Source organism: Danio rerio, chromosome 25 (assembly GCF_052040795.2).
Source record: "Danio rerio strain M-AB ecotype USA chromosome 25, GRCz13ab, whole genome shotgun sequence".
NCBI classification, from domain to species: domain Eukaryota; kingdom Metazoa; phylum Chordata; class Actinopteri; order Cypriniformes; family Danionidae; genus Danio; species Danio rerio.
This window is the reverse complement of record NC_141045.1, coordinates 30,855,001-30,879,525: the sequence shown is the minus strand read 5'-3', so window position 1 is coordinate 30,879,525 and position 24,525 is coordinate 30,855,001. Positions and strand designations below refer to the sequence as shown.

At 37.7% G+C, this 24,525-nt stretch overlaps 1 protein-coding gene across 5 annotated transcripts in view; it reads right to left on the bottom strand.

Moving 5' to 3' along the window:
- slc15a5 (solute carrier family 15 member 5) overlaps positions 1-24,525 on the bottom strand; it is a 52,626-nt gene that overhangs the window by 20,321 nt on the left and 7,780 nt on the right. For 2 of the 5 annotated variants that reach the window (XM_087312461.1, XM_087312463.1), the window contains exon 2: positions 12,905-12,982. The exons of 2 other annotated variants lie outside the window; for them this stretch is intronic. Coding sequence is in view for 1 of the 3 variants with exons in the window: in XM_087312459.1 (XP_087168585.1) it covers positions 6,660-7,008 (349 nt within the window). In the remaining 2 variants the exon portion in view is untranslated. Of the gene's footprint in view, positions 1-6,659; positions 7,045-12,904; positions 12,983-24,525 lie in introns of those variants that run through there. One more of the 5 variants, XM_087312459.1, reaches the window with a different exon arrangement.

Here is a 24,525-nt window from a genome sequence, read left to right as displayed (position 1 = left end):
AGTTGCATTGTAAAAATTACTGTATATTTACATTAAAGATATACAATACTGTAAATACACAGAGCAAGATAAATGGCGCCGTAATATAAACTGTATTTTACTGTATGAGAGTTATGTTTCTGTAATTTAAAGTTGCATTGTGAAAATGATTGTATATTTTACGGTAAAGATGTACAATACTGTAAATACATATAGAGCAACATAAATGGTGCTATCGTATTGACTGTATTTTACTGTATGAGAGTTCTGCTGTTTTATTTTAAAGCTTTATTGTGAAAATGACTTCAACTTGTACAGTAAAGCTATACAATACTGTAAATACAGAACAAGATAAATGGCACTGTAATATGAACTGTATTTTACTGTATGAGTTATGTTGTTGTATTTTAAAATTGAATTGTGAAAATCACAGTATATTTTATAGTAAAGATATACAGGACTGTAAATACACAGAACAAGATAAACTGCACTGTGATATGTACTGTATTTTACTGTATGAGAGTTATGTTGCTGTATTCTAAAGCTGCATTGTGAAAATGCGGTATATTTTACAGTAAAGATATACAATACTGTAAATAGGCAAGGCAAGGCAAGGCAAGTTTATTTATATAGCACATTTCATACACAATGGCAATTCAAAGTGCTTTACATAAACAAGAATAAAAGAAACAAGTAAAAAAATAAATAAAAATAAAAACAAATAATAAAAATGCATAAAAACAAAACAAAACATAAAAACAGGTAAAATGTGATATAAAAGAATGAAGAAGAAGAGAAAAACATGATAGTGCAATCTGTCGGACGCAGCACAGTGCTCATTCAGTAAAGGCACAGCTAAACAGATGTGTTTTCAGTCTTGATTTGAATGTGCCTAATGTTGGAGCACATCTGATCATTTCTGGAAGCTGATTCCAGCAGCGAGGGGCGTAGTGGCTAAAAGCCGATTCACCCTGCTTTGACTGAACTCTTGGAACTTCTAGTTTATATGATCCTAAAGATCTGAGTGATCTGTTAGGTTTGTATTGAGTGAGCATATCTGTGATGTATTTAGGTCCTAGGCCATTTAGTGATTTATAGACCAGTAATAATACTTTAAAATCTATTCTGAATGTAACTGGCAGCCAGTGTAAAGACCTGAGGACAGGTGTGATGTGCTCTGATTTTCTGGTTCTGGTTAGAATTCTGGCTGCAGCGTTCTGGATGAGCTGCAACTGTCTGACTGTCTTTTTAGGAAGGCCAGTGAGGAGTCCATTACAGTAATCCACCCTGCTGCTGATAAAAGCATGAACAAGTTTTTCTAAATCTTCACTAGAAACAAAGCATCTGATTCTTGCTATGTTTTTGAGATGATAGTATGCTGATTTACTGACTGCTTTGACATGACTGTTGAAACTCAGATCTGACTCCAGAGTCACACCAAGATTCTTGACCTTATTTTTTGTCGTTTGACCTTTAGTGTCAAGGTACGCATTTACCTTGAGAACCTCATCTTTGTTTCCAAACACAATAATTTCAGTTTTCTCTTTGTTTAACTGAAGAAAGTTTTGGCACATCCAATTGCTCATTTCATCAATGCATTGGCAGAGGGTGTCAATGGGGCTGTAGTCATTAGGCAGTAAGGCTAGGTAGATCTGAGTGTCATCAGCATAGCTGTGGTAGGAGATTTGGTTCTTTCTCATTATTTGGCTTAGAGGGAGCATGTAAAGGTTGAACAGGAGAGGTGCCAGAATCGAGCCTTGTGGGACTCCACACGTCATGGGTGTCCACCTCGACCTATGGTCACCTATACTGACATGGTAACCTCTACCTTCTAGGTAAGATCTAAACCATTTGAGGACCGTGCCAGATAGCCCGACCCAGTTTTCCAGCCTATCCAGAAGTATGCTGTGATCGACAGTGTCAAATGCAGCACTGAGATCCAACAATACCAGCACTGTTATTTTACCTGAATCTGTATTTAGGCGTATATCATTGATTATCTTTATAAGAGCGCTCTCTGTACTGTGATGTGCTCTGAACCCCGATTGAAAATTGTCTAAACACCCCCTGAAGTTTAAGAACTTGTTAACCTGGTTAAAAACAACTTTTTCAATGATTTTGCCAATGAAAGGGAGATTTGAGATTGGCCTGTAATTGCTCAATAGGGTGTTATCCAGGTTGCTCTTCTTCAAGAGGGGTTTAACAACTGCAGTTTTAAGTGAGGTTGGAGAAACCCCTGATAGAAGTGAAGCATTTACCACTTTTAGAAGATCCATTTCTAAACATGTAAACACCGTTTTGAAGAATGATGTGGGGAGCGTGTCAAGACTGCAGGTTGATGTTTTCATAACTTGCACAGTCTCTTCTAAGATTTTGCTGTTAATTGCCATGAAATCAGACATAGTGTCTGATTTCTTAAGTTGTGGTTGAGCTTGTTTGATATCGACACAACTTGGTTGATTGGATGAGCTGATTGCCTTTCTGATATTATTAATCTTATCAGTGAAGAAATGAGCAAACTCATTACATTTGCTTTCAGAGAGGAGCTCACTGGGAATCTGACTGGGGGGGTTTGTGAGTCTCTCTATCGTTGCAAAGAGTGTACGAGCATTATTTAAGTTGCTGTTTATAAGGCTTGAAAAGAAAGTCTGTCTAGCAGTGTTTAGTTCCATATTAAAGGCATGAAGACTGTCTTTATAGATGTTATAATGGACTACTAGTTTCGTTTTTCTCCACATACGCTCAGCTTTTCTGCACTGTCTTTTCATCATTTGTACTTTCGGTGACCTTGTCCAAGATCCCTTTTGCCTGCCAGTCATCTTCTTGACTTTAACAGGAGCGATGTCATTTATGACATTCTCAATTTTCGAATTGAATAAATCAAGGAGAGAATCAACAGAATCTGCAGATATACTTGGTGCTAGTGATATGGCCTTCATAAACTGCTCACTAGTGTTCTCATTTATGCATCTCTTTCTGACAGAGACTGATCTGTCTTTAATAGCTGGAGTGATCAATATATCAAAAAAGATACAGAAATGATCAGATAGTGCCACATCCTTAACAACAGTTGATGAAATGTGTAAACCCTTAGTTATAAGTAGATCAAGAGTGTGTCCACGATTGTGTGTGGGTCCTTGAACATGCTGAGTCAGATCAAAAGTGTTAAAAACAGTCATCAGTTCTTTTACAGCATTGATTTCTGGATTATCAATGTGAATATTAAAATCCCCAGCAATACTAAAATAATCAAATTCAGAGGTTACTATTGATAACAGCTCTGTAAAATCCTCAATAAAAGCTGGAGAATATTTTGGAGGTCTGTAGATAATGATTAGTAAGATGCGTGGAGCACCTTTTAGTGCTATACTCAGATATTCAAAAGACAGATAGTCACCAAATGACACTTGTTTACATTCATACACATCTTTAAACAGGGCAGCGATGCCTCCACCTCTCCTATTAGCTCTGCAAACACTCAAAAAGTCAAAGTTTAAAGGAGCTGCTTCATTCAGAACTGCTGCGCTACAACTGTCATCTAGCCAAGTTTCAGTTAAAAGCATAAAATCAAGGCAATTTGTGTTGATAAAATCATTGACTAAAAGAGACTTATTGTTGAGCGATCTGATGTTTAAAAGCGCTAACTTAACAGTTTTAGCTGTTTTTTCTATAGTAGTCTCAGATCTACATTTAATAGACACCAGATTTGAATGATTTGCTAAACGGCCTGATGAAGTCTTTGGTTTTCTGTCACTTAACACAACACATATCTGCTTAGAGAAAGCTACAGACACACTGGGTTCCTGCTTGTTCTGAAAACATTTGATAAAGACACTGTTATCTAAGCAGGTCCCCGACACACATCACAGAGAGCTCTTGTGTTCACCAGCTGAAGATGGGGCGTTGTTGTTTGGGCCCTGGCGGTGTGATCGGAGGGCTCTTCCAGGTGGGCTCATAGGTGGTTGTGGAGCAGGCCGCTTTTTGGTTGGTAACTGGGGGCTTGCGGCAATGGAGTGTGAAAGTTTAGTTCCAGCATATACCAGTTCCTCCATCTTTTTTGAAAAACCCAAGAGTGGTGAACATTGTGACAATGAGAACGTGTCCGGTGACAGAGGCTGTGCATCTGGAGATTCTGTCTGCAGAAATATGTTTTCCTGAGGATCATTTTTGAGTGACGAGACTTGATGCTGTTCTGATGCGTCACAGTCTGCCTGTGTTGAGCAGAGGGCAACTGATAGTGTCTCTATCAACATTGGGTGTTTTGGCTGCGTGGCATTATCACTGTCCTTGGGTGATTCGTCAGCCACAAGTCCACTCAGGAGCTGATTTGAAGTCCTGTGGTCATCCGAACATTTGCTAGGTGTGTGTTTGCAATTCAGTTCAGTGGCATACACAGCTGATGGATGATTGAGGGAGAAAAAAATATTGTCCTTTAGCACCTTTGCACCAAGTTTGTTTGGATGAAGGCCATCTGATGTAAACAGCTGTCTTTGGTTCCAGAAGAGATTGAAGTTGTCGATGAAATTCAGTCCTTTCTTGTTACATGTTTTCTGTAGCCATACATTTAGACCAAGAAGCCGTGAAAACATATTTGTCCCTCTTGCAGGGAGTGGTCCACTTATGAACGCCTGAACCTTCAATCTTTCAGCTGTTTCCAAGAGCTCACAGAAATCTTTCTTGAGTAGTTCTGACTGTTCTTTCCGAATATCATTCTTCCCCACATGGATGATAATCCGTTTTGCCGTCTTGTGCTTTTTCAGAATTTCCTCAAGCTCTTTGTTTACATCAGAAACTGTTGCATGAGGAAAGCAGTATGTCATTGTAGATCTGCTCCTGAAATTCTTGATTATTGAATCTCCTACGACTAGTGTTCTTATCTCAGGTGTGATCGGAGCAGAATGCCGCTGTCTAGTCGGCCTTGAGCCTCTGTTCCATGCAGAATTAGTTGCTGAATCATGCGATCTCTGTCTGACTACATTTGGGGATTCTTCACCCATATTACTCAAAACTTCATATCTGTTCTGAAGCTGTATTTGAGTCCGAGCTGTATTTGGGGTAGAAGACGCTAATGCGGCAGCGTATGATCTGACCCCTCGAGTACCCTTTGGTCTCGCACCTTGTTTATGCCAATGCTCATTTTCAACAGTTCTTTTCTGTTTTTCTGTGCTCAAAACAGTAGCAGGAACAGATTTATGGGACTCACCGGCTGTGTGCTGAGAGAATCCACAATGAAGCTGAAGTTCTGGTCGGATCGCAAGCAACTTCGTTTCAAGAACTGCAATCTTTTGTAGAAGTTTGTGGCAGTTTGTACAGCAGTGAGAATCTGAATTAATCCGATCCAGAGGCATTTTCACAGCCGTGTCTTCCCGTCTCCGGAATGTAAGCAGCTGATAGCTGGTAGCGGGAGGATTGTTTAGACGGTAATTCCTTTCTTGTTAGTAAAGCTATATTCCAGAAAGTTTGTAGAATCGATGCTGATCTTCAAGCCGTGTTGTTTGAGCACTGTGCTGATAGGCTCAAGTTAAAATTAGGGTATAAGATACAAAAGCAAGAGTGCGAAGAGCGGAGCAGTGGGCAAAGACGTCCGAACAGTAGCAAAGCAGGAAGCATATACACAGAGCAAGATAAATGGCACTGTAATATGTACTGTATTTTACTGTATGAGAGTTATGTTTCTGTAATTTAAAGTTGCATTGTGAAAATGATTGTATATTTTACGGTAAAGATATACAATACTGTAAATACATATAGAGCAACTTAAATGGCGCTATCGTATTGACTGTGTTTTACTGTATGAGAGTTCTGCTGCTTTATTTTAAAGCTTTATTGTGAAAATGACTTCAAATTGTACAGTAAAGATATACAATACTGTAAATACAGAACAAGATAAATGGCACTGTAATATGAACTGTATTTTACTGTATGAGTTATGTTGTTGTATTTTAAAATTGAATTGTGAAAATCACAGTATATTTTACAATAAAGATATACAGGACTGTAAATACACAGAGCAAGATAAATTGCACTGTGATACTGTATTTTACTGTACGAGAGTTATGTTGCTGTATTCTAAAGCTGCATTGTAAAAATACGGTATATTTTACATTAAAGATATACAATATTGTAAATACATACAGAGCAAGATAAATGGCACTGTAATATGTACTGTATTTGACTGTATGAGAGTTATGTTGCTGTATTTTAAAGTTGCATTGTGAAAATTACTGTATATTTACAGTAAAGATTTACAATACTGTAAATACACAGAGCAAGATAAATGGCGCTGTAATACGAACTGTATTTTACTGTATGAGAGTTATGTTTCTGTAGTTTAAAGTTGCATTGTGAAAATGATTGTATATTTTACCGTAAAGATTTACAATACTGTAAATACATATAGAGCAAGATAAATAGCGCAGTAAAATGAACTGAATTTTACCGTATAAAAGTTATGTTGCTGTATTTAAAAGTTGCAGTGTGAAAATTACTGTATATTTTACGGTAAAGATTTACAATACTAAAATTACATATATAGAAAGAGGTGCTGTAAATGTGAATACAGTATTCTTCCTGTATTTGATTTACAGTGCCAGTAAGTTACTGTAGATTCTACAGTCAGTTGTTAACAGTGCACTCATATCTACACCAACCAAGATTTCATGTAAATGGAATTCACTAACCGATGAAATGAAGAAGTGCACAAAAACAGACAACCGTTGTCCTTCCCAAACACGTCTCAGCAAACCATCCCACAAGAACAGGCGTAAGTATGCAGGCTCCCACAAAGCACGTGTTCACCATGGCCGCTTGGTAGCTGCTGTATCCCAGCTTGATGGTGCAGAAAAGGATCATATTGCAGACAATCCCAAAGAAGGTGAACCTCTCGAAAAGCTCCACGAAAAGCACACATATAATCACCTGCAACTTCTTACGCCCCTTGTGTGGCTTGTTAAACATCCCGGGATGTGAAGTCTTGCAGATCCCATGAAGGAGATGTTCAGGTCTATCAAACACATCTATGGGCAGCATGCTGCTTCCAGAGATCTTCCCTTGGAAGTGATGCTCAGATAAGGCTGACTCCCCTTCTCCATTTTACTAGTCAGGCAATTCCTCACAAACCTGTGAAATCTTGTGGATGCCTAACAACCATGCAAGCACGCCAAAGCTCACGTTGCGTCTCCTGACTAAGGTTTCTGGGTAATGTTTACGGACTGCTTCTCCTCACTAATGTATTGAACTTCTCAGTCGCTTGAACTTTTAGCCTGGCAGGTCTCCGGCCCAGTCTCATTAAGATGGATAACGTGGCGGCCACGTGAGGGAGAGCTGATGATGAAAGTGATTTCAGAGACGTGAGACATACTTTTATAATGAAAGTTATAATGAAAGACGACTGTCAAATGTGTTGTTGTTTCTTCATCATATGGATTCATCTTAAGGTTGGAAGAGGTATTCCAGAGGTTTTAACATTCAGGTGTTTGTTAGATGTGATCACTCTGAGGGCTGGTTTGTTATTTAAAAGCTTGTTTATGTATTTCGATGGCTGGAAGTTGAAGGCTCTAATGATATGCCTCTCAAATTCGTTTCACAAGCATGTACCAATGCGGCGCTAGCAAAATACAGATAATTAAACTTTTAAGAACACAAAGTGATGCGAGTGTATAACACCACACTGTGAAAGGTGGCCAAGAGGGAGTGCCAAATTATTCAGCACGTGTACTGACAAACTCTTGTCCTATGTTGCTGTTTATCTTCTGAAGATAGGTAATAGTTATAATTTTTCTATATGTATAGATTTTTTTTTTGTGTGGAAAAATTATTACAATTTACTAGATGTTTGTTTTATATTCTACAGATTGAGGATGAATATAAATATAACTATTTGGTCCAATATTAATCAGTTCATTTATTAATCATTTTACAGAAATGGTTGGTTACTGAATATAATAGTTATCCTATTTGGTGTAATGCAAGGTTCAGTATAGACTGATTTCACGCGGCCGCCATTATTTTAAAAGCGAAATCGAGGCTGCGGTGGGAAGAAACCCGGAAGTATTATTGGGAATTACATAGGAACGTTGTTTACCTGGCTGTATATCTTATCAGCCAAGATAAAATGACACAAATTTATAATTTCACCGCCTTCCCTGTGACCTGAAGGTCCGTTCTGAATAAATGGTGAAAATAAAAAGGGATATCAGAGCTCATTTTCAGCTAAGTTAGGGGAATGGCACTAGTTAGCTAACGTTTTCTTTCCCAAACACACGTTTTAGATGCCATTTATCAAACTTGAGTTAATGAACTGATTCTTTCACTATATTAGACCTGTCATGATACTGAATTTTAAGAAAAACCGCCAATTTCCCCCTAACATTTAGGGCACTGTTGATGGCTTTCTTAAAACAGTGCTGATTTGCCATTGTGTTCACGTGCAAACCAGAAATGCTTGTGATTGGCCGAGAAGGTCATCAGTTCACCCTCTGCTTTTTACCGAGTACTAACAGACGAGCGATCTGCTTCTGATGACTTGACTGATCTTCAAGGCTGCTTCGCGCTCCAGTCTCTGTGTATCTGTGTTTGCACTGGGTGAAGGGCGATAAACTGAGTGCAAACACAGATGCATGGAGACTGGAGCGCGAAGCAGCCGTAAAGATCAGTCGAGTCATCCGCGCTGGTTACATAGGCTGAAGCAGGAAAGCATCGCTATGGTGTTTAACTGATGCCATGAACTGAAGCCTAAAAGGACACTAGAGCATATCACTCTTAAAGAGATTGTGATGTTATTTGATGTCTAACATGTTTTTAATTGTTTAAATTAAACTGAACTGAATGATATTAAAGTGATGTTATCATCATTTCTACATTTTAAAAATTAAAAAAAAAATTGAAATTTAATAATTAAATTTTTAAATTTTAAAACAGCTGGAGGCTTGTAGTGCACAGCATGTTACTGCAATGTTTACAGTGCTGGTCCTATACCTCCGGGTTTCTTCCCAACGCAGCCTCACTTTGGTTCTTTAAAATGGCGGCCGCCTGATATAAGCATATTAGGTCCTTTGTTATTTACTTTGCAAACACCTATTAGCCCATTTTCTGTCAATCGTCAAATGTGCTAAAGCTAAGATCAAATATTTACATGCTAAAAGCAAGAAGCAAGCTGCAGAGGGAAGATTTTTAGCTTTAATGGTCAAAATGTTGGTAATAAAATCATATTTACATCTTAATACATTAGTTAAACCATATGCACAGGGCCGGAGTGGGACTCTTTTTCAGCCCTGGAGTTTCAAGCCTCAGATCGGCCCACCTCAGTTCACCACTGACTATATTAAAATAAGGTTATTTCCAATTCAGTTTCTAATTACACTATCACGTCTTTTTTTGAGAAAACAGCACTTTTAGAACTTCAAATGTTCAACAACCCTTACAGTATTATGTCTTAACAATAAAAATGAAAAAAAAAAAATTGTTACTCAGACTGAACCCAGGTTGGCCACGTCATAATCTAACGTATTAACCACTGTACCACAACAGCTGCATGTTGCATGGCGACTTATCTAGTTATACCATCATTAACTTGCATCCTGCTCACGAGGCTACGTGAAAATAGATAAAAAGAGCAGAGCTGCGGTAAAATAATGAATAAGAAGGCTGTGGTCAAGTAAATAAATAAATAAATTTTAAAAAGTGTGAGTGCTGAGAGCAACCGATTCTGGAACTAGGGACACCGGCCATCGCGGCCAAAAAACGGACCGGCCCACTGGGAATTCTCCCGGTCCTCCCGATTAGCCAATCCGGGCCTGCATATGCATGTTCTGCTAAAAATCGGCAAATTCAGACCCAGATGTTTAGTAGCAAGAGAGTAGCATGTGAGTATGATTATTTAGTAATTTAGTGACGCATTTGGTAGTGCCGTCGCCTCACAGCAAGAAGGTCGCTAGGTCACTGGTTCGACCCCCCCTCAGTTGGCGTTTCTGTGTGGAGTTTGTATGTTCTCCCTGCGTTTGCGTGGGTTTCCTCCGGGTGCTCCGGTTTCCCCCACAGTCCAAAGACAGGTGAATTGGGTAGGCTAAATTGTCCGTAGTGTATGAGTGTGTGTATGAATGTGTGTGTGGATGTTTCCCAGAGATGGGAAAATGACAGAACTAACGCAGTATTAGGTTTTACCATGTTATACCAGTGTAATTAATTACAGGTTAAATCCTCAGGAAAAGTTCTGTTGTATGTTTATAAATCCCTCTATGGCCTGGCCCCTGAGTATATTTCTGAGCTAATTATTATGCAACCCGTGAGATCTCTTCGCTCTATGGATCGTTTCTATTTACAAGTTCTTAGATCACGCTTAAAATGTTGAGGTGATAGAGCTTTCTCGGTAGCAGCTCTGAGACTTTGGAACGATTTTCCACTCTCTTTAAGAACAGCTCAAACTTTTGAGTCTTTTCAGAGGTCACTGAAAACACACGTATTTTCTTTAGCTTTTAATCATGTGATGTGAGTCTATGTATTTTGGTTTTATGTATTTTTATTTGCGTTTTGTGTTTTATGTACAGCACTTTGGTAATCATTGTGGTTTGTTAAACTGCTATAGAAATAAAGTGAGTTGAGCCCACTCAATAAAAAAAGTGTAAAGTGGTCACAAATTACTATGTAATATATAAAACCTCTAAGCCTTTGTACAGCTGTTTAACAACAACAAACTACTGGCAAAAGTATAAGAGTATAGCCTATAGAAATATACATATAGCTAATGTTTATGTAAATTGTAGACGCACATCAGTAATTCACAATAAAGGGGTAATTTATCAAAGATTGTGTTATTAATGTCCTGTGACACATTTGAAAGTACACATATTATTTAGTGGGTTGTTACATGAGTATAGTTACACCAGTATTACACAAGTAAATACTATGTACCAGTGTGTTCATACACTGTAGTTACTACTTACACAAGTACACTAAATAAAAAAAAAATCATAAAAAAAGGAAAAAAAAAAAACTGGTAGCTACGGCTGACAAACAAAAACCATAAAATTACAGTAAAATTTCTTTGATGAAATAAAGTGCAAAAAATAATAAATCTACAGATATTTTTATTAAAATTTTTACAGAAAAACACTTATTTTACAGATATTTCCTAGATTATAACGATCAAATCTATTTAATAAAGTTACACAATAAGAGTTTTACAGAAAAACACTGGTATTTTACAGACTTTTCCTAGATTATTACGATCGAATCAGTTCATTAAAGCTACACACTAAGAGTTTTAAAAAGAAACACTGTTATTTTACAGACTTTTCCTAATTTTTTACGATTGAACACCATCAATAAAGTGACTGCACTAAAGGTTCAAGAGAAAACTTGAACAATGTTATTTAAAAGAATTTCCCCTAAATCCTTACGATTAAACAGCTTTAATAAAATGCCAAGACATGCTCATGGTCGTAGTTTAACAGTTTATTTTGGATCTAAAAATTCTGGAAAAAACAACAAACGAGATTAAATTAACAGTCGTTACATTTTATTGAATGGGATTTATTATTAAGGTGTATGGAATGATTTAGTTACAAATCTTAAATGAAATGGAACTGTAACAAGAAATGGGACGCTGACAAAGGAGTGCAGATCCAAGTGCAGGTTTATAACACACAGATGTTCAGGCAACAGTCAACACAGGGGCAAACAGATGTATGCAGGGAATCCAGAGACATGGTCAAATTACTGGCGAATGGTCAGTCCCAGTCCAATTAACAACCAAAGCAAGGTAAAAAAAAGAAAAGAAAAAAGAAACACATTGTTATGTCCACAGTAACAGTATAACAAGACTTAGCAATTGGTGCGTGCGTCTGTGCTGTTTTTAAAGCCCATGTATCAGTTCATAACGATCCTCCAACTGTATGTGTGTGTATTAACGCAATCAGCTGAATCCGGAACAAGTGCATGTGAGCTGATTTTATCTATTTCATTTATTGAATGGATTTGATCATAATTATTTAGGAAAAGTCTGTAAAATACCAGTGTTTTTCATTTGAATGAAGACATCTGTAGATTATTTATTATTTTTTGCACTTTATTTCAACAAAGAAATTTTACCGTAATGTTATGGTTTTTGTTTGGCAGCCGTAGCTGCCAGTCATTTCACATTTTTTTCCTCGATTTTTAATCATTATATTTTTTTTACAGAGCAAGTAATTACAATTTATTACTTTTATTTCACGTAATTTTAAATCTACTTCAAAAAACAAATAATACGAAATTTTATTGTATAAAACAGGACAATTGCTGTCATTTGTTATTAATTATAATGTACATAAAACAACAGTCAAGCTGTTAATTTACAGGTATTGTTTGTAAATTTTATGGACTTTTGAATAGAATTTAAAATAACAGAAAAAATACCGTATAAATAATACTGTAATTTCCCTGTATAAAAAACAAAAATGTCAGTAATTTGTTTTAATGATAAAGTACCTAAAATCAAACTGTTAATTTACAAAGATTGTTTGTCATTTTACGAAGTATTGAATATAATTTGAAATTACAAAAAAATAGTGTAAAATAAAAACTGAATATTTTCTGTAAAGTTATTTTTTTTTTTCTTTTTTTACAGTGCAGTTACCGTGTAAGTTCACAGGTATAATAAGCGACAATATAAAGTGGGACCGAAATGGTCGATTTTAATCAAAACATAATTCACTCATTCTTTCATCATTTTCTACAGTTTGTTTGATATCAAAAGCTAGTTAATCTGAAAAGAATACATTTTAACGACGCCATTGTCATAATTTCCGCTTGGAATGTTGTGATTAATGTAGATGAATAACAGACGGTCTTTGAATCTGTTGTCGTTGGCTTGTGGCCCTATAGCATCACACACTCTGTTCTGGATGGCCACGGTGCGCTGGGTTTGAATATTTCTGCCTGAGCTCACCAATTATATGAGAGGAGAAAAGACCACATTGGTGGCGCTGACTGGGCGTGAATGGGACTCAGACTTTGCAGAGCTGTGCTGAAAAGAGAAAGAAAACCTGTAAGCAGAGAGAATACAGACTCTGTGTGGTGCATCGGTGAATGAGGCCACAGTTTGGTTGCCATAGATCCAACCCTGAGTTTTGTGATTGACCGTATACAAATAAACAAAACAAAAACAACTTTCTGCTTCTCTCCGTTCACACATTTATTACTTTTATGACATAGTTTGGAAAGGGTTAATTTGTTTAAACATGCAAAATTAGGTGGTCATGAATGTGCACATTTAGAAATGCCAAATGGCATTAGAAAACAGAAAAACGAATTAAATATATTATTTTAGTATTTTGCAACGCAAAAACAATCCTCTAGAGGGCACTATTTAAGTTGGCAAAACAATGCAAAAATATGTTAGCCCAATTGTAAGGTTGTTTGGGGGAAAATACAAACAAAACTAATAAATAAAAATAAAAAACGTAGAAAACTTGTAGCTATTTTTATGGTTAGGGAAAGCTCATTTATCATTAATGTTGACTTTTTATTAAGTGGATAATCGGTATGATATGGGATTATTTGTTCCAAACATGTAAGACTTCTGTTAAAGATATTTCCTTTGTTGTTGTAGGTATTTTTAAGCATATCTGAGCGTTTTTTTATTTATTTTCCATTGAAAGTTTGTTCATAAAAATCTGATGCGTCCCACATGAAAAATTACAGTAGTAATTTATAGTTAACACTAGTGTTTTTGACTAAAGGAATTATACTTCTACTATAATACTTTGAAAAATTTATGCTATAGCATACTGTAGCATGAACTATGATAAAATGAAATGGTGATAAACTGAAATAAAGTACAGTAAAAACTGTGGTTATAGTATAATATGCAATAATTGCAGAATACTTAGTACAATATTTGGATCATTTGTTTATATTTAAACAGTTGTTGTATTACCACAGATAGAATTACCACAACAGATTCAAGTCCTTTACAACAATATGGTTCAAAAACATTTTTTTTATGTTCATAAAGAGATAAAAATGCTTTTATAGCACAAAAAGATGACATTTTTGGCTTTATTTCTTAAATAAAACATGATATGAAAACATTCTATATGAACCCTGGAATTATAATGGTTTTTAAGAGTATTCTTAATGCACTATAATGTATGCATAATCCCTTAAAACGACTTTATATGTTGTATAATCTGATTAATAATCTTAACACGTAATCTTAGTGCATTATAGTGCATGTATAATGCATTGATTATATTGTGTATTTAACCCCTTTTTGGGGAAAGAATATAGATAGTGATTACCCAAAGAAGACAATTCTCAGTTGTTTCCCCAGCATATACTATCTGACTAGATGTATACACTACTCTTGTTGTTGATCCCAGTTGTAAGAGCAATAAATTATAACTTGACTTCTAGTTGATCAGTTGGAAAAGTGGCAGGTATATTTTTCCCATGAATTCTTTGTCAAACAGCATTTCAATCATCACAAATACTGCAGAAGACCTACTAGGACCCTCATGAACCCAAGATTCTCCCCGAAATCAGTCAAGTTTGGTCAAGGAAAAATCATGTTTTGGGGTTACATTCAGTATGGCAGCGTGCGAGAAATCTGCAGAGTGGATGGCAACATCAACAGATTTGTGTTGTTCATTACATTACAAATAGGGATGGGCCGGTAAAGGTTCTGATGGTATGACAACCTTGGATAAAAAATATCACAGTTTCACGGTATCGTGATCACTGCTCTAAATAAGTTCAAGTTCGATTTATTTATCCAAACAGTCACAAGGCAGCACAAAGTGCTTTACAGAGATGATATAGACAAGCAGTACAAACATAAACAAAACAGCAACAATGTAATGTAAAAAAGAGCATAGGAAATGTAAATTAGATTATACAGAAATATTTTGGATTCAGTGCCTACAAATAAAAAAAGCAATTGAGCCTTTATATAATTCCACTTAGTTAAGAGATGCTACCACATTAAACAGGATTAAAAACAAAAGCGTTGGCCCCTAGAGGAAGGGACTTATGCTTCAAATGACCTGGAAAACAGATGAGTCTTTAATATAGACTTTTTTTAAATGAGCTTGTGGAGAGGTAAGCATGATCAAACACCCAATGAGGGGGGAGAGCATGCTCAGAGCCCGGTGGCTAATCAGCAGGCCAATCAGAAATAATAAATAACACCTGTTTATTCTAGTGATTGAGCCGGAGAGACACCCTTCTTAAGGAGAAGAGAAGGAGCAGCCAGGAGGAGAGAGAGAACACACATACACACACACACACACACACACACACACACACACACACACACACACACACACACACACACACACACACACACACACACACACACACACACACACACACACACACACACACTCACACTCACACTCACACTCACTGCTACATGTGTGGTGGCGTTTGAAATTAATAAAGCCATTTGCTTACCTGAATCGCCGACCCTGTCTTCTTCTTCCCTCAACAACAACGAACAATAGTACAGAGCTCTTTTTAAATGTCTGGGTAAAAAACAAAAAACCCTTTTCCCCTTTGAAAACAATATATTTTATTTTGAGAAACATTTTTAATATTTTGGAGCAAACATGTCAGGCTGCATAATTCAAATGAATCATTGACTTCTTCTGCCTTCATTCGTTTCAAAAACCCAGATTACTTTACATTTTAAAATGGCATCTTTGGATATCTTTTCTGCTGGAGAGACTGTTGTTTTAAAAACTAAACAAACAAACAAACAAACAAACAAACAAACAAAACAATTTTTTTTACACATACCAGAGGAACAGTATAGCAGAAAATTTTACCGGTTTTAATACCTTGACTTTTCCAAAACGTGGTATTCCTTGAAAACGGTTATTGTCCCATGCCTAATTACAAATCACAGGAGAAGGCAAATTCTACAGAAGGAAAGCACTCTTTTTCATACTTCAGCCTCCACATCAAAGTCCCTGAAAGCAAAGAAGGTCAAGGTGCTCCAGGATTGGCCAGCCCAGCCACCAGAAATGAACATAATGAGCAGGTCTGGGGTAAGATGAAGGAAGAGGCAATGAAGATGAATCCAAAGAATCTTGATGAGATTTGGGAGTCCAGCAAGAACGCTTTTTCTGCCATTCCGGATGACTATACTAATAAGTTATTTGAGTCACTGATGTATGATGTCACAGTGGTTAAGGAAAAGAGCGAAGACTCAGGTGCAACAAATAATGGGTGTTTAATAATAATAAAATAAAAATAAAAGCCAAAACAAAACTACCCCGAGGGGGAAAACATTAACAAAACACACAATCAAACTTGGCTGGGCTGGCAAGACAAGACTGGAGCAGGAACACAGGGGGAGTGTAGACGACGAACTGGCACAGGACTGCAGACATGAGGGGATTATAAAGCAGAAGTAAATTGACACAAACAGGTGAACATGAGAAACTAACAATGAGTTAACAAGGAGGGTGGGACTAGACAATAGACGGGAGAGCGCATGACACAGAGAGACAACACAAGCCATGCGCTCACATAAAACAAGACTGAACACGCAGCCAATGAGAGAACTCATTAACCGCGTGTTCTTATGACAAGACAAACAACACTGAAGCACACAACAAAAGCATGCGACAACAATGTAAACATCGAGCCACGTGCTTTGACAAGAGACGCAAGACTTGAGCACAGTGGTGTAGCGCAAAATGCGGAGGCCCCCCTGCAGGGATCACCGACGGGGCCCCCAGTCGAAGGTGGGCGGGGGTGCTTATACAGAGATATACACATATATCTATGATCGTGAGTTTTCCTGGATGTTAGTATGCAATTTTTTTATGAAAATTATAATTTTACATCACTTTTTTACATTGATGGATCACTGATCGCACGGGCATTTCTGACAAAAAGCTTGTGTTTGCGTGTACAGAAATGTACTATTCACCCTCGCTGTTAAATTTGATCTAATCCGTGTCCTGAAACACAGCTCCTCTCCTGCTTTCACTTCTCATACTGACGGAGGGAGCGATTCGTTTGTGAATGAATCTCCGTTATGAACGACAGCGCTAAAGTCCCGCATCTTCACGTAATAACACTGTCCGGACTAGTGCGGTTGAATGACATTTGTCCTGGAAGCACTGTACCAATGTGGCGGCGCTATAGACGCATGCTCAGGGTCCCTTTGCGATATCAAGTGTATATATCTATGTCACAAATTGAGGAGCGGGGAAAATAGGCGGGGTGGATCGACAACGCGGGGAATTCTTCACAAACTGAGGAGCGATCACAAACCGAAAGCCGCAAGAGTTCAAAGTAGCCAGAAGTCATTCATTTTTTTAACGAGAACCGGCGGCGAGAAACAGCGGCACGTCTTCATTGGCTATGACGCGGTTCAGCAATCAGAATGAAGTAGTCCACCGCTTGAGAGGTGTTCAGAGAACACAGACCTATGAACTTTGGTTCCGACCACAGTTGTTCCCAAGAGTTTGATTATTGCGGTTCCTGAATTTTCAATTATTGAAAATCGCGACGACGTGGGGCCCCCTAATCACGCGGGGCCCCCCCGCGGTGCGTGCCCTGCGGGCCCGTCTGCTACGCCACTGCTTGAGCACACGATAGATAAACCTTACTGTGCGCTCACACATATGCAACGCGCATGCTTCATCTTAGCGCCAACCAAAACTGAAACCAACTAGACGGAGGCGCCGAGAATAAAGCAGCGCGATGCTGACAGAACAAACACAAACACTAGTACAAAAGCATGCGTGTCCGAGGCACGGAGAGCTCGCGCGGCCGTATCAAGCGAGAGTGCGCACACTCTGCGCATACCCACAACGGCGCGCGCGTGCACACACAGAGCCACACACAATGACAGAAACAGGACAAGACAGGGCCAATGTTTGGATTCTGCCACCAAAACAAGAATTCACAAGACCAGAGTGGCAAAACCCTGACAGTATGGATGCAGTCCTCCAAGCTTATGAATCATACACAATATTCATTCTTTTTCCACTGCACCATTTCTTTATATTCTATACTGTATATTATGCCTGTTAAATGACAAGACTTTTGTCTAAGCAAAGTCAGACCTTACTGTCCTAATTAAATACTTAATAATCAAAGCATGATCATATTTTATCTTGGTAAAATAAACAATCTAGAGGCCTTTGCCTTTCATATTAGCCACTTGTGATAGCAAATGATCAACAAGAAGTCAAGGTATTATTCATTGTTCACAAAACTTTGGATAGGTGACAAGATTTTGTCAGGGAGTGCTTAAAATATACCCCTTTTAAACAAATGTGCTTCTCCCCAGCAAAATATCTTCTTTTGGCTTTAGATAAGGAAAGAAACAGACTTTGAGCAAAGCAAAACATTCCACAGTCAAATGCCAAGACTTTGCCAGTTTTACTCTGACTTTTAGGTTACAGGCCAACCATTCTGAATCACTTCAGTCACATAACACAGCTTTACATTCCCTACGTTGGCTTTCACACACGCTCTTAAGTGCTTTTCTGCTTGTAAATAGGCTCTGTGACTTCAACTGGAGAGCTGCTTTCCAATGCATCCTTGAGGCTGCATGCATTTTATTGCCTTTATTCCTATACATAAGGAAACAGAGATCAGTTCTCTATAGTGGAATAACAGTAAAAGGATGGAGGGCTTTAATTAGTGAGGTGGCTTTTGATTCGTGCCACAGAATGGCTGGTGCAAATGCACAGGGCAAGAAGATTAGGCGGTTCGCTAGGTGACGTACGCCCAGCTCCTTTTTTGCCTACTGGAAACCCGGTCATTGAGACTGAGGAGCCTTGGGGTGTTAAGCTGCCAGGGTGCCAAAGGGTCTGTTGTATGGGGTGACAATAGGGTTCTCTGGGCCCAGACAGAGGATGTGATAGGGGAGCTAATGCATCCTCTTGGAGAAAGCCTTGTGTGCAAGTGGAGAGAAGTGAGGGAGTCTATTTAGCATGTGCAGCATTCAACCTCAGTGCATACTGGGTGATAATGTAGTGATGTAATGCAATAACTTTAGAGTTAGAATGGGCAAAATGTGAACATAAAACAAGTATAATTCTTTAGTGAACGGTTCAAAAGATCTTTTGAATAAGCTGAAATTTAATTAAGACATGCTTGCATTGAATCAACATTATGCAAAGCTTATTCAAGCCAAGTAAAGTCACTTTAATTTATAGCAGTTTATACATTGTGGATTGTCAAATTTGTTCAAATAGATGAAGAGGTTATATTCATAGCAATATTTCCTTTTGAGGGACATATTAGAGTAGTGGTATGCTATTGATCTAGTTCTAAAGCTAATCAATTCAGTTTTGGATTGTCAGTGTTAAAGGAGTGGTCCACTATGATATCCTATTTTAAACTTTAGTTGATGTGTAATGCAGCTATGTGAACATAAACAGCATCTCTAAATGTAATACACCTTTAAGTTTAATGCAAAGGGAGGCATTGGCTTTTATAGAGTTAGCTTAGCAAAGCCTATAGTGAATGAAGTTTGAGGATCATAAAACAATATATCTGGACAAGTGAGATCACAAATGCTTCAGGTTACATGCATTCACCACATGCATGCACCCTTCGCATCAAAGAGCCATGGTCAGAGGCGCTGTAATGTTGTAGCAGAGATAGCTAAATTGCTGTGCAAACGCTACTATTCCGACAGAGCTTGTTCTGTTTCTGTTTTTTTTGGGCTTCCAATGGACACGGCACAAAGAGAGAAGTGCTTACAATTTAATTTTAATTATGTTCCAGAGAATTATAAAAATATATAGCTAGCATTTGACAAAGGAGAGCTTCCAGAATCTCTTACTGTTTAGTGCTGGATTTGGCTAAAAACTCTAACAACTATAATAGACAAAGCTGTGGATTGTGAGCCACAACCAGTTTTCATTCGTTGATATTTTTGATCTATTAAATGCACAGTTTCTAGCGTTAACAATATGTTGTAGCGAGGAGTTAAACAAGGATGTAAACAATGGGAAATACATATTACTTACACATGCATTTAACCCAAATATATGTGTAAGGCACTTGTCAGGTTTTCTTTAAGAGAGCAGGCATGAGGTTCAGCTGTGTCCTCAGTGTCATTTTCTGTCTGATTCAAGGACAAACTGATACAGCTAACCAGGCCCTGCTCCAAGGGGGACCAGGGTGGGCCTGTCCCACCCAAATCAAAAGCTTAGCCCACCCACGCCCCATATCAGATAACAATTTTTTTGCTATGCCTTTCTTTACGCATCAATAATAATTGCAGCATACATACGATGTGACCGTGAGCTTTAAAAACATGTTTTGGCAAGCCAGACTCATTTACAGACTTGATTAAAGCATTCAGTTTTAATAATTTTAAACCATTCAAGCATTAGATGGAAGAGAACCTAATTCAGCTTAAAGTTTGCATCACGCGTCTCAGTGTGCATTACCAAATGCACTGCCCTTTAATTTCATTTCATGCAGCCATAGCCTAATTCATACAATAGAAAGTCCTATAGAACACAAAAAATTCAGCAGCACAGCGTAGGATAATCTTTAAATAAACATTTTAGCATTTTTCTTACGTAAAGCGCAAATAAGGTTCACTGTCTGTGAAATCAACAAATAACAGGCAGTTTCAGTAGTTCATGCAAAGTGCAACATACAAAGTTCAAACAAACATTCAAAAAAATATATTTATTTATTTAAAAAAATTTTTGGCCCACCCGGAATGTCACTTGAACCACCCTGAAGTTTCAGGGTAATAGCTACTAACAGCTACTCTGACTTACAGTATTTGTAGGGATATGACGCTCAAAAAAAATTTTTTTTTGCAATTTTTGTTTTGCTCATTGAAACTACCTATTTAAAATGAGTCGAAACACAATTCTTGAGATTTTATAGGGACAAAATTTTTTTTTTTATGTTCAATCCACATAAATTTGTTAAAAGTGTTAAGCTAAATTGAACAATTTATGTTGGGACATCATTGTTTAAACATAATTGTGTGAAACCCTACATTTTTACACAATCAGAGCCTCATGAAGGTGGGAACTAGGAAATATGACATTCGTTTTCATGTTAGCTGAGCAGCTGTATATAACAAAGTAAGATATATGAAAAAAACAGCATGATTTTTTTTTTTTACAAATGAAGCATGAGCACACATTGCTTTGTACCCCCATAAACACAACCAAGCCTTAAAAATACCCCCCTTTTAAAGGATGATCCACAGAAGAGCAAATGCATCAACACTAACCAAACAACCCAAAGGCAACAGTGGCAAGGAAGCAAAACTCCACCAACAGAAACAGAGAACCTTGGGAGAAACCAGGCTCAGATGGACATTCATAGTTTTTTGCCTTCAAAAATTTTTTAGAATTTGATAGAATCACATTAATGTGAAAAGCGGGACCATTTCTCACACTCAAGTACACTCAAAACATGAGTTGAACACTGCTAATTAAATGGTTTGGTACAGTACGGTATGCATTTATTTTCATTTTCACTGCCAAAAGTACCAAAATAGTGAACAGTACATTACTCTTTTTTTTGGAAACCGTTCAGTAAGGATCCCTACAATACAGCACCAAAACAATGAAGCAAGACTTGCTGCTGATTTAAAGAGAATTGTCACTGATGGAACGACGACAACACAGGAACCACCATTTTTAAATGCACAGAAGAGACATGACGCTTTTACAATGACATTGTAGACCCGAGTTCAAACAAAGCTTGTCATTTAAGAGCCACATGCAAAGAAACAAGAACATGATCTGTTGTGTGTCCTCCAATGTTGCTTATGGGACTTGAGTGCACTGAAGATGCGATATGTGAATGGATTCTTTGAGCAAGAATGACATTGATTGCTTATTTCTGACATATACCATGCCTACCAAGTAAGGATATCATAGCCAGTGGAAACACAAGAGAGATCAAGGTGACCCATACCAAATCACACTGTACTTTATTATACTGACACGGGGAACTAAGGCGTTGTTGTCTGGGTATATTATCTAGTAAACAATGAGTTTTCTTTTGGGATTAACATGTTTATGAGAAAGAGACAGGAATAAAGATCTGAGAAACTCTGACAACATTAAATTCAATTATTTGTCAATCATTATGCTTTTATCCAAAGCAAATTTGGTGAAAATGAACCAAGACTGTTGAGGATTAACAAAATGATGACTGGTGTTTATGTGCCCAAGGCTAATTGAAGTGTGAGGACAAGAAGGCTTACCTGTTTGTCTCATTTAAAAGAAGGCCAATATTTTATGGCAGGAATGTCTCAGAACATACTGTGCATCACACTCTGCTGCATCTTGGGTTGTGTAGCTGCAGTCCAATCAGATGAATGATGCACACTGTTCACACCAAAAATGCCAAAAATAGGCATGAGAGTTTCAAAATTTGACCTTGCACTGGAAGAATCTATCATGGGCTGATGAGTCCTGGGTTGATGAGTCCATTTATCTGAGGAAGTGATGGTTCTTGGGTTGCAATGTGGTACATTGGAGGTAGACGCTTTGGGAATTGCTCTGCTGGAATCCCTGGTTAAAGCCATTCAACTGAGAACAGAACTCCTACTTGATTGTAGAGTCCATACCACATCAGACAGGTGTTGTTTTAGCAGCACACAGAGGACCAACAGCAATTTAGGTGTCAAGCAGGGGCGTAGATTTAGAGGGGACGTGTCCCCACCGATATCCACAAACTACCGAAATGTCCCCACCAATAATTTAATTCACTTAAAAACATTGCGCTGTCAGTATAAACCTAGACATGCCGAAAGGGTTAAATCACGTTCTCTCCTCGAGTCGCACCAACCCCAAACACATATGAACATTGTGATTGGCTGTGCCTTTCCCTTCTGTCATGTGAGTGGCTGCTTTCAGATCATAGTTTTAGATACAAACAGCGCCAAAACAACTGAGCGGGGGAATTTCTCGATGTGTAAGGTGTGTGACACGCACAAGGGAGGATGGAGGTAGCAAAAAAAGGTGGACATAAAGAGCTTTTTCCAACGAAAAGTGTAAGTCACATAAACTCAAGTTCGCTAGTGAATGAGTCCATCATGATAATGCCGTTATGCTAGTGTTTTCACCGCTTTTACGGTCAGTCTAATGTTAAAGCAGACTGATATATTCTGTAAACAACATTCCCTGAAAACTAACTGCAGTATAAACACCTACATGTAAACGTACATGACCCTGCCTGTTCTCCTAATCTCTAAGAGTAACATCTCCAATTATGGATGAAACAATTTGTCAGAAAAACTACAGCCTGTGCTCCATCTTTAATAATACTATGAGACATGTTTAATTTGTACGAAAAATGAACGAAAGTCTTTATTAAACTCTCTCTTTATCAGTTAATAAACATTATTTTAACATGACATTTTCAGGCCTATAGCCAGCTTATTAAAAGGGGTTATTTGTTTTCTGAAAAACTGAACCTTTTTGCAGTTATTCACCTGATTTTCTGTTTAATTGAGGTATAAATAATACATTTTAGTGACATATTAAGAACTCATTTTTGCTGGATAATCTTGTTGGATAGTTATTACAACTACACTTTTTGATGTACCAAAACTATTTCCTATCATTTTGTCAAACTGCTTTATTTACACATTTAAATGGTAAGTTTTATTACAGTTTTATAAATAATAAAAATACTTTGAACTAGAAATTAGAACTTTAAATTCTAAGAATAAAGAAATGAAGAGTTCAGATGCCAAAACCTCTAAATGCCATGTAAAATGAGCATTTTTCTCAGCCTTGTATATTTATGTTGAGTTATTTCACTTTAAAGGCAACGAAAAGAATGTATTTGTCACTATAAAAGTAAAATCACTGAGTCCACACACAGGAGTTGGAGAAAAATGCTAATTAACAATATAAACAATATTCATTCTTGCCGGGGGTGACTCGTCCCCAGTCCCCACCAAAGTCAAGCGCAAACCTATGCCCTTGGTGTCAAGTCATTTTGTTCTATTCCATTAAAGTAGGAAAACCCAATTCTGCTCCTGGAGAGGCAATGTCAAGTTGATTTTAGCACCTATCTATCATCTTTATTTCTATTGCGCTTTTTTCAATGTAGATTGTGTCAAAGTAGTTTAACATAGAAGTTCTAGTAAATTGAAATTGTGTGAGATTGTGTAATCCTAACTGTGTCAGTCCAGTTTTCAGAGTCAAATTTCAGTTTAGTTCAGTGTGGTTTCAAAACTTCACACTTAGCTGATGATTGATTATAAAGCATGTTTGGCATGCTGTCCCGGGAGAGAGCCCTGAGCTCATAAGATGCTCGAGCCTGGGGCAAGCCATCTGCAAGGCGAGAGGGGAATTTGAGCACAGGTAGATCTCGAGAACTCCCTTGTAGTAGTAGCTAATGAAGAGATAGTGATTGCTCTTAAGAGATAACTACTTATTAGGAGCATGTCTATGGTGCCGATTTGGATTAGTCAAATATCTTAAGTTGCATGTTTTTGGATGGTGGGAAGAAGCTGGGGAACCCAGGGGAATCCCATGTGAGCACGGGGAGAACATGTAAACTCCACACAGAAACATTGGCTGTCTTAATAAGGAC